The following is a 10,848-nucleotide window of genomic DNA, read 5'->3' as shown; positions in this document are numbered from 1 at the left end:
TGTAAGGACGTGTACGGATATTTTTTAAGTGTTCACACGAAATCACTAATCAAGGAGCATTATTTGCAAAGGTCACTCCTACCCACAGATTTTTTTTTGATCTGATATATTTAGATGATATCGACGCGCGGGCAGAACCATCAGTGGCTCAGGAAGTATAGTACTGCTGCAGCTGTGATCCATTTTGGAACTCTCTTGACACAAGTGAACCTTTGAGGAACTCCCTGAACCATTCAGCTGATAATTTCGGCGTCCTCTTCTGCGTCTTAAAGTCGACATGGTAGAGCCCGAATCTGTCCTTGTATCCCGAAGTCCACTCGAAGTCGTCGAGGATAGACCACACAAAGTAACCACGTACGTCAGCTCCTTTCCTTCAAACATTTCAACAAGGTTGGTTGGTATTCAGAGACTGATGCAATAGTAGCCATAATCATAATTTGTAGATAACATAAGAGCATATCATCAGCTAAGGTCTACCATATGGTAGGGTCAGCCCTGCATTGTATCCAATTCCCTTTTGCGTTCTCAAGAAATGGTAAACGACCACAGAATATGCCGGGAACCCATATAATATTCTAGTGCAAACAGTTGGAAGCCAGATCTATGCATGAAGTGTCAAGAACAGCATATGTTACCTCATTGCCGAGACTAAATAGGTGAGGTAGCCACTGATGTAATCAATTCTTTCTGTGTCACCGGTAAAATCCTTAGCAGTCATGCTGCTATTGCTTGCTTGAGCATAACCTGAAAATGTGAATTAGCCTCTACATATTTGTTACACACATTATTCTCTGTAACAAAACAATAGTAATAGATAGACTAGCGATGGTCTTTTTTTAAAAGGAAAACCGTGGGGTGAGGCCCGACAGTCCATGATATGTACAAGCAGGTGTGGAGTTAACAAAAATCTGCATAAGACCGACAAGGGATGGTCACAAATGATGGGCTCTTAGCCTCTAAGAGAAACACATAGCTTACTTTGGTGTGACTACTATATGATCCAATTTTTTATTTTTTTGAACACACATCTATTGCACGTCATGTTGTATTAAAGAAAAAGAACACCAAGTGGCAAGAGGTACAGCTGTCAAACAACCTAACCCAGATATGACACAAGAACTATACCATAAGAAACATAATCATTGGTTGACTGTTATCCATGCATATAAGCCACAAGCAGGCCAGTCCCTACTAACACTAGCTCTTATCATTAGATGTAATTCTGGAAGGCCAGACGAAAAAACGATTTGTTTCCGAATGAGATAAAATGCTCCAATTGTTTCTGAACACGTAGACATGTGCCAAATCGGCAGTGTCCTACTTAGACGACGCTCGTCAAAAGTGTATAACAAGTTCAAATACTAATTATTTAAGCTTCAGAAGATAGTAAATACAGAGAGTCACACCATTTTCTGTAATATATGTTGGGGTGTTGTTGTATCTTTGTTTGTAATACATGACCACCTTTTCCATCCCATGTGGAACATCATAGAAGAATGGTGCTCCTGTCTGCATGAGTGAGACAGCAATCACTATTTGTTATTGTTATTCTATTAATAACATGAATTAGTATTTAGCAATCTTATGTTTACCTGTTTACCGATAGGCACCCCATCTCGTTCTGCTAAACTCAACGCTCGCGCGTCCCCATCCATAGGATCCATTTCACATGATGAAAAGATGCAGTCCTTCAAATACCATGTGGAATAATGATTTAGCCCAATAAAATCCAGTTTGGTTGCATGGAGTTTCTTCTTCTGCTTTAATGTGAACTCTGGTAGGGTTGGACCCAAGATTTTGCGCATCTCTGCAGGATAATCACCAAGAATTATAGGGTCCAGAAACCTATCAAAAACAAATAATACAGGTGAAGTGTAATTGAAGATTATATTTATTTTGATCCAAGAAATAATGGAAAATAAATCTGTCAAGTCCAGTTACAGAAAAGAGAGCGAGTTTCTCTACATCTGTGTGGTGAAACAAAAAAAAATCACGGTGTTGCTGTGTATTATATCAGCCTGTTGACCTGTTTGTTTGTATTAGACAGGTTTATTATCTTTTTTAAGAATACACTTGTTCAGGATTTATGAGGAAACAAAATGCTAATTATCCTGCAGCTATCATCCTATTGGATAGTATAGTACCATGGAACATTGAAAGATATAGCCCGTTCAACTGCTAGTTGGTCGACTGTGGTATTTCGCAATGGTTCATACCATCTTGCGGCGACAGCAATTCCAATATATCCACCTTGTGTCTCCTATTAAGTGGCATAAATTTTAAACCATACCAAAAAATCCTCAGTTGATGGCATATTAACTTCTATGGAAAAAGACACGAGGTGATGGTGTACTCGTATCCAAGAAGAATCTAATTTGTACCTGATAGTTATTTCTGTAAATACTCACAGCGTTTGCATGTGAAAGTATCATATTGTGACCTACTATGTATGGCTCTATTGAAGAATTTCCAAAGGCACAATTCCCATATGGCTTAGAACAATGACCAGGAGGGAACCTATATGAGTTCACTCCCAAGGAATGCATCAACTCGATGTCTTCCTGAAGTAGGGAAAAAATTATTCGTTAGTCTGCACTAGATGATTTGGAACAGAGATGCATTGAACAGTATCAACAGTATGCGTTCGCAGAAAATATACCATGTAACGATGGTAGTGATCAGCAGCAATATCACCATTGCTTCCATCCTCAATTGTGCCTGAACCCACGGGATAAGAAAGGAAAAGAAGAAAGGAAGAAAGACAGGTAAGAAGACATATAAAGAAATCAAGTTATTACAAGATAAAAGTGAACTATGTCTAGATTGAAACTGTGCATTAATATGAATTCTGAATCTTCACCTTGCTTGTGGGTGTAGACATCCCAATTACTTAGGCCTTTCTTACCCTCCAAATATCCACCTTCAATCTGATGAATGGAAACAACATGCTATCAGCAAACTTGAGGTTGCCTAAAAGAGGCCCGTGTATTATGTAACAAGATAGCCCACATTACAAATCATAAATAAAATTTTAAAATGCACCAAAAGTCCAAACGTGTGTACAGTTTTGCCAGGCCTTTCCCGGCAATCATTGTTGGAAGTAAACCCAACGTCCAATCGGATTACATGTACGTATCCGTGTCCAGCTAGTGCATGAGATAGTTACCTTGTAGGATTAGTATTCCATGCTGATTCAGTTTGTAACTAGGCAGCCTAGCTGTTATATATATGTGCACGTACCCCCTGTACCCTTGTAACCGTGAGTTGAATCAATACAATAAACACCAGGGACGATACGTACCTGTGGCCATCAAAAGAGCCTCGTGTTCGTGTGCGTGCATGCATTGTGTTTCCAGCCGGAAGCTGTAGTGTACGTGCGTGTGGATTCAACGAAGAATCGATCAGCAGCAGCAAGACTAGTTGAGGCTAGCTTTGCACTGAGGTGGATCGATCAGGTCAGCTTCTTGTGGTGCGTCGCAGATCGGCGTAACAGTACTTCGTCGAGATTGCATCGGCAAGGGGTGCAATTCAGTAGCCAGCGTCACTTCTTCGTCGCTCGTCGTTGGTCGTCGCCGTCGCCGAAAAGTACCCGGCGTCCTGGGCCAACAATTGGTATCTAGAACGGAAGATTTTTCGTTTCTCACATCAAAATATTTGGTATCCCTTGACATTTGAGGGCTTTATTAGTATCAGATTTGCTGATGTTTAAATCTGAAAGTCTATATTACGAATTACTATAAGCAGCTGTTTGGGCCGCCGGAAGATAACTATGTGTCCTTAGATAAGACCAGAGTTGAGGATGTACCTCAACTTGCGTCGGACGAGAATGGAGTCTTGACTGCCCCTTTTACGGAGAAAGAGGTGTTTGGGGCTATTTCACAAATAAAGAACAATAAGGCCCGGGCCGGATGGCTTCCCGGCGGAGTTTTATAAAAAATGTTGGCATATTATCAAAGGGGACTTACTCCCGATGTTCCATGATCTTTTCTCTGGACAGCTTCAATTGTTTCAACTTAATTTTGGAACGATTACTTTACTCCCCAAGAAGACAGAGGCTATTCGTATTGAGCAGTTCAGGCCCATTTGTCTTCTTAATGTAAGTTTCAAATTTTTCACCAAGGTCGGGACTAATAGACTTACGCAAATTGCGCACTCTGTTGTGCAGCCGTCCCAAACTGCTTTCATGCCAGACAGAAACATCCTGGAAGGGGTTGTCGTTCTGCATGAAACACTCCATGAAATCCACTCAAAAAAACTAGATGGAGTAGTTTTCAAAGTGGACTTTGAGAAGGCATACGACAAGGTCAAATGGTCATTCCTTCCGCAGGCTTTGCGTATGAAAGGTTTTGATCAGGCCTGGAGACACCAGGTAGATTCCTTCACGCAAAAAGGGAGTGTTGGAATTAAAGTGAATGATGACATAGGTCACTATTTCCAAACACACAAAGGACTGAGGCAAGGGGATCCGATGTCTCCTGTCCTCTTCAACATAGTGGTTGATATGTTGGCAATTCTTATAGGAAGGGCCAAGGATGCAGGTCAGGTAGGAGGCCTCGTCCCACACTTAGTAGACGGAGGTGTATCCATTCTACAGTATGCCGATGATACCATCATTTTCATGGAGCACAACTTGGCAAAAGCTCGCAACATGAAGCTCGTGTTATGCTTGTTCGAACAATTGTCCGGACTAAAGATTAACTTCCACAAGAGCGAGTTGTTCTGTTTTGGAAGAACTAATGATGAACAAGATGCGTACATGCAATTGTTCGGGTGTGAATTGGGGGCTTTACCTTTTACGTATTTAGGTATACCAATTCACCATCGTAAGCTCATCAACAAAGAATGGAAGTGCATTGAGGATAGTTTTGAGAAGAAATTGAGCTGCTGGAAAGGCAAGCTGATGTCATACGGAGGACGATTAATTCTTATTAATTCAGTCCTCACGAGCATGCCCATGTTTCTTCTCTCTTTCTTCGAGGTTCCGGTGGGAGTCCGGAAGAGGTTAGATTTCTATCGATCACGATTCTTTTGGCAGAGTGATGAAGTTAAGCGAAAATACAGACTTGCTAAATGGGACATCATCTGTAGGCCGAAAGACCAAGGGGGTCTCGGTATTGAGAATCTGGAAGTGAAGAACAGATGTCTCTTTAGCAAGTGGCTGTTTAAGCTTTCTGTCGAGACGGAGGCCACTTGGGTTCAGATCTTGCGGAACAAGTACCTTCACTCCAGAACCTTGTCCCAGGTGACAGTGAGACCGACTGATTCACCTTTTTGGAAAGGATTGATGAGAGTTAAATCACTCTTTTTCAATAGGACAAGATTCATAGTTGGAAACGGTACTGCTACGAGGTTTTGGGAGGATACATGGCTAGGGGAGACGCCCCTCGCACTCCAATATCCTTCCTTGTATAACATTGTTCAGCGTAGAGATGCCAACGTTGCAACAGTGATGCAGTCCATTCCGCTTAATATTCAATTTAGGAGGACGCTAGTGGGGACCCGTTGGGAAGCTTGGCTCCATCTTGTCCGAAGATTAATGGATGTTCAGTTGTCCCAACTGCCCGATCAGTTGTGCTGGAAATTAACTAAGAATGGCGAATTTTCGGTTAAATCCATGTATTTGGATGTTATCAACTCTAGTGTGATTCGTAGATCGAAACATGTTTGGAAAATCAAAGTTCCTTTGAAGATCAAAGTGTTTATGTGGTTTGTGCATAAACAAGTTATTTTAACGAAGGATAATTTAGCAAAACGCAATTGGACAGGATCTACCAGATGTAGTTTCTGCGACCAACACGAATCCATCAAACATCTCTTTCTGGATTGTCCCTTAGCAAAATTTTTGTGGCGGTCGGTCCACATAGCTTTTAACATTACACCAGCGAATTCCATCAATACGTTATTTGGGACGTGGCTTGATGGGATAAATTTTGATACAGCGAGACACATTCGTGTGGGAGTGTGTGCTTTATTATGGGCAATCTGGAATTGCAGAAATGATTTGATTTTTAACAGAACAACAAATATTCATTTTTTGCAGGTTATATTCAGAGCCACTGCGTTGATCCGTATGTGGTCGCTACTCACTCCGACGGAGGCCAGGAAGCGTTTGGTTACTGCGTCTACCCGATGGGAGATGGTAGCACGGGGTATTTTCAACCGGTTTGGATGGCGGTCATGTAATAGGATAGGCATGTAGTGCTCTTATCTTTTTATGCCAGCCGGTTGTGGCTTTTCCTTTTTTTCTGTTCGGCTCTGGTGGAGCCTTTTATCTTTTTTGATCGAGACTTGGAGACTTATATTGGATATTTTGCTTTTTAATAATATTGGCCGCATGCATCATTTAGATGCAGAGGCTGGGGCATACCCCCTTTTTGAAAAAAAAAACGCGAACATTAACAACATTCCCTACAGTCCTCGGTGTCGGTGACAATTAGGCGTGCATTCCCGCTTTTTATTGCAGGGAAGTGATCGGGCTGCGGCGGGGGCAGGGGTGGGTGGGAGGAGGGGTGCCGGCCCGCCGACGGTTGGGGTTCCCCCCGAGTTACCCGGCTCGGGTGACGCAAGGGTCCTCTGTTGATAATTTCACTAACACCGCGTTTGGATGTCTCCATTGCAGCCCAGGAAATCGAATTGGTAATCATCTAACCTCAATACAGATGTTTGGTAGTACTACATCGAATTCGTATTGGAAACAGCAGGCCAATTCAGGGCTGTTTTGCCTCCCACGTAAAGCTCCCTTCCACGATTCGGAGGGCTGTCGCTTCGTTTTCCTCTGAATTGCCCATCCCCCGCAAAACATGCCCCTTCGATCCCAGCGACCAGAAAAGAAAAGAAGAAAAGAAGGGAGAGGAGAGGGGATCTCGGGGCGACCTAGCTACCAGAGCGGCGGCGACGAACCGCGGCGCTCGGCAGCGGCGCAGATCTGTTCCTCCCCCGTCTCTCCCTCTCCTTCCCATCCCCTGTCCCGATTGCTCCGTCCCGTACCGCACCCCTTCGCTCCTGGTCTCCGTTTCCAGCGGCGACCACCATGGAGACCGGTCTCCATCCCCACCCCGGCCGGCAGGTGTACGAGAGGAAGCCCGGCGGCGTCCACCATCCTGTCCGACGGCGGCGGCGACCGTCATACCAACCCGTCCCCATCCGTGTCCAAGCAAGAAGATAGAGGTACAGGTGCAACGGGTGATAACCGGCGGTGACCGTGACAGGCTGCCCATTATCTATACATGGTGAACTATCAAATGGACTGAACTGCAGTTAGTGCAGATAGGTGATTTGAGGACTTGAATACTTGCTGCCTTTTTCACTGAAGCTTAGGTGTACCATGAAATTGTGTCATTATCTTTCATACTGAATGAACATTGCATGTTAAGTAGGTGAACTGGTATGGTGCTTGTGTATGACGGTATGAGTAATTTGAGGGATATATATCAAACTGCATGCTAGCAAAGCTCATGTGTACCAGAAATATTCAGTGATTGCCTTTCTTACTGAATGAAAATTGCATGTTAGATAGGTAAAGTAGTACAGATAGAATATTTTTTATTTTTTACTGCTATATATTAATTTAATTATAGTCACATGTGAGAAGATTTCAGTTTTTAGTCATGTAGAACAGGGTATAATCTTCATGGTAATGTAACTATGCAATTCCAAAATTTGTCATCCAAACATGATTTGGTATTGAAAGCTCCGAGGCATTTCATGGGCTAATTCAGTGAACAACCAAACAGTCGAATTCGTATTCATGCCATTTCAGTTTCCTCACTGAATTGGAATTTAGGCTAATTCAATACGGAGCTCTTCAATACAGACATCCAAACAAAGCGACACTTTTTAAAATTCACAAAAAGTTCGTAATTTGTGAACATTTTAAAAAAATCAGGAATATTTTTAAAATTAATAATTTTTCAATTTTTATGATTTTCTGAAAAATTATTCTTGAATTTTTAAAACTGGTGAACATTTTTTAAATTCACAAGCATTTCCCAAATGCACGAATAATTTTCAAAATTTTAAAATCCTTGAATATTTTCTGAATTAGTGAACATTTTTAGAGGCAAAACCGGGCATGGCCCTGCCTAGGTGCATCCTGCAAACAGTTTGCTACACTACTGGCTAAGAAAACCAGAAATGGACGGTTGTTAGGAAAGATAATGAGTTGACCGATTGATGGGCTAGCCCATGGTGGGAACGCCAGGGTGCATGTTTGCTCCCCTAGTAATGCCCTATGCACATAGAGCACATCCTATCATTGCAGAGATCGGGAATATGCTTGTAACAAATAGCGAGTTTTCTTTTACGTTTGAGAGTAGAGAATCAAATGTGGATGCCCACAACATAGCTAAAAACTCTTTAGACCAAGCTCCTGGTCGCCACTTGTGGCTTTTGGACCCCCCAAATTATGTAAACAATGTCTTTCTGTAGTAATAAAGTTGGGGTGTTCCGCTAAAAAAATGCCCTATGCACGGACTATGTGCTTCGTCGGTGATGGCGTCGTGGTGACAAAATAGCATAGTAGACCAGGTCTGGTTGGCTTGTGTTGGGAAGCTCAATTTGAATGGGCTGCATAGCTCAACCGTGTTGGGTACTCAGGATGTTGGATGACAGGACCCAGCCCATTGATTGGGCTGGGCTAGCTGTCCTTTACAAGTTTTTTGAAGTTTTTTTTCGAAATTGATGGGAGTTTTATTGAAGAAATAGGTTTTCGTCCCGCTATATAGATGTAGCAACCATTCGATACACATTCCAATCAACGCTGGGGCTAACAGTACAAGCACGCCCAAAAAAACACCAGAGAAAATAAGAGAAAAAAATGCCAACAACGGCGGATCAACGAAAGCTACGGCATCCCGCGACCGCTGCACCCACCGAAGATAACCACCACGCTCCAAAGCCACCGAGTTGCCGTGTACCAAGCACCACCTTCACGAAGGGATGCGACGATGACGACGCTGCTGCCCGGACGAATCCTAGGATTTCTCCTGGTACACGGAGGGTAGTGGAGGGAGAGGGTCACCCGACGCCCTTCAAGAAGGATGGCGGCGCCCGCAAGCGTCACCGCGTCGGTGCCGGCAAGACCCGAGATGGATTTCTCCCGACCCGTCGTGCCCACCACCCAGGACCAGCCTTCGGCTCCACCACACCCGCCGCCCACCAACATGCGCCAACACAGTCACGAGGACACCACCGTTGTCTCACCACTGCCAACGAAGCGAGGCCGGCCGGATCCCAAACGAGACACCCGTAGACAAGGACCGGCAGCACCGCAGCCACGAGGGAGGGAACAACCTCCACCGGCTTAGGCGGTAGCAGACCGGGCGTAGCAGCAGAGGCACACCAGACCAAATTTTCGGCCGAGCCCTGAACGGGCCCGTGAAGCTCCGCCGCCATGCTGCAGCAGTCGCGGCATAGCAGCCGCCGTCCCTGTCGCGAGGAGCTCGCCAGAACCACCGGAGAACAACCCACTCCAGCCCCCCAGCAGGCCCGCCCCAACCCAGATGAGGCCTAGATCTGGGCAAGCCGGGCGCCGCCGGCCGCCACCGCCATGGGCCGTCACCGCCACCAAGGGGCAACGCCACCGCACCGCCGCCTTCCAGATCCGCGCCGGAACGCCGCCGGCCGAAGGGCTCCGCCGCCAGGACCGCACGCCCGAGCCGGGGTCCAGCGATGGGGAAGAAGGGGAGCCGCCACCGCCGGACTGCGGGGCACCGCGCGGGCAACGCCCGGCCGCGCCCGCCGGCGGCAGCGGCGAGGGGGAGGGGGGCGACGACTCGCGGGGAGGGGGAGGAGAGGGGAGCCGCCCCGGTCGCCTCGCTCGGGGAGGGCGACGCGGGAGGCCGAGCTCGGAGGGTGATTAGCTGAATCCATGGGAGTTTTATTCCAAATTCATAAGGTTACAATCGATTGATACTATAGTCTCACAACATGAAATACATCTACTCATTCATACCGCAGTACATGACTCCGTACGGTTATAAGTTGACATACAATCTACGACTCCATTTTGAGTTTTATTAATATTATGAGGAACAAATTCCCTACCAATTAATCATCATCGACTTGATCTCAGCAACTAAGTGCCCGTAAGAAGAACGAGATAAATTATCGCCTAAGAGGATTGAAAGTGCCTCTGAGGAGTTTTTTTTTTGAGTCACATACTCGCATTCCTTTACAAGCTGATATGCAGCTAGATACCCTTAAAAATAAATGTGCAGCTAGATATTTCTCATCTGCGAGTTGTTCTATAGGAAAGCTATAGATTTCTTGAGGACTTCCCCAGATGGGAAGTTATTTTTTTGTTCAGCAACGTAGTGTAACGATTGCAATTAAACGCCTACCGATTACTGAATGTTTGGAAAAGAACAGGATGCATCAAGTCATCCAAGTAGTAGCCCCAATCGAGAAAAGAGGAGGATGCAGCCACTCGGTGCGGGGGGTACCTGGTAAGCAGAGGTGGATGTCCCGAACAGGAAGCTCGTCGGAGGAGGGAACTGGCCGCGGTCGATCGCCGAAGCACGTCGGAGGAGCAGGTGAGCAGAGAAGAGGAGGAGAAGCCACAGGGCCGCCTCGCGCGCCATCCGTCCACGGCAGGCGCCCCACCTCCACAAGTGTGGATTCTCTTTTGACGTTTAGAGTGTATATATATAAACTCATGAGACGGAGGGACGATGCACCTGTTACGTCCACAGACCGGCAAATGTCGCGCCCGTGCGCACAGCCGAACAATAACCCTTGTAGGCGGCATGGTAATCAGGTAGGTAAGGTGTTAGTGCTCGCCTCGACTGTGCGTTGATTGCGAACCAACATGTGGTTGGGATGGTTAGATGGATAGTGGTATCTTCAGCT

General features: G+C 45.4%; 1 protein-coding gene across 2 annotated transcripts; it reads right to left on the bottom strand.

The window, feature by feature from the left end:
• On the bottom strand, nucleotides 1-10,605 carry LOC123054014 (probable inactive beta-glucosidase 14). Of its 2 annotated transcripts, none has more exons than XM_044477655.1 (9): nucleotides 10,443-10,605; nucleotides 2,861-2,927; nucleotides 2,660-2,718; nucleotides 2,382-2,561; nucleotides 2,145-2,260; nucleotides 1,593-1,845; nucleotides 1,407-1,509; nucleotides 636-744; nucleotides 1-371 (listed from the first exon to the last, which is right to left on the bottom strand). In XM_044477655.1, the coding sequence occupies exons 1-9, from the start codon at nucleotides 10,578-10,580 to the stop codon at nucleotides 149-151; spliced, it is 1,248 nt and encodes a 415-aa protein (XP_044333590.1). In that variant the 5' UTR covers nucleotides 10,581-10,605; the 3' UTR covers nucleotides 1-148. The 2 variants fall into 2 exon arrangements, with proteins under 2 accessions (XP_044333590.1, XP_044333591.1); XM_044477656.1 differs by having other exon boundaries at nucleotides 2,217-2,260.
• Nucleotides 10,606-10,848: the final 243 nt, after the last annotated feature.

The sequence above is a fragment of the Triticum aestivum genome, chromosome 2D (genome assembly GCF_018294505.1).
Source record: "Triticum aestivum cultivar Chinese Spring chromosome 2D, IWGSC CS RefSeq v2.1, whole genome shotgun sequence".
Classification (NCBI taxonomy): domain Eukaryota; kingdom Viridiplantae; phylum Streptophyta; class Magnoliopsida; order Poales; family Poaceae; genus Triticum; species Triticum aestivum.
Note: the sequence above shows the minus strand (reverse complement) of the source record. Positions and strands in the feature narration are given on the sequence as shown.

Coding starts and splice junctions, on each gene's coding strand:
- LOC123054014 (XM_044477655.1), bottom strand. CDS start 10,580: ATGGCGCGCGAGGCGGCCCTGTGGCTTCTCCTCCTCTTCTCTGCTCAC. Junction 2,928..10,442: donor CATCCACCTCTGCTTACCAG/GTACCCCCCGCA, acceptor TCCATTCATCAG/ATTGAAGGTGGATATTTGGA. Junction 2,261..2,381: donor TTTACAGAAATAACTATCAG/GTACAAATTAGA, acceptor GCCACTTAATAG/GAGACACAAGGTGGATATAT.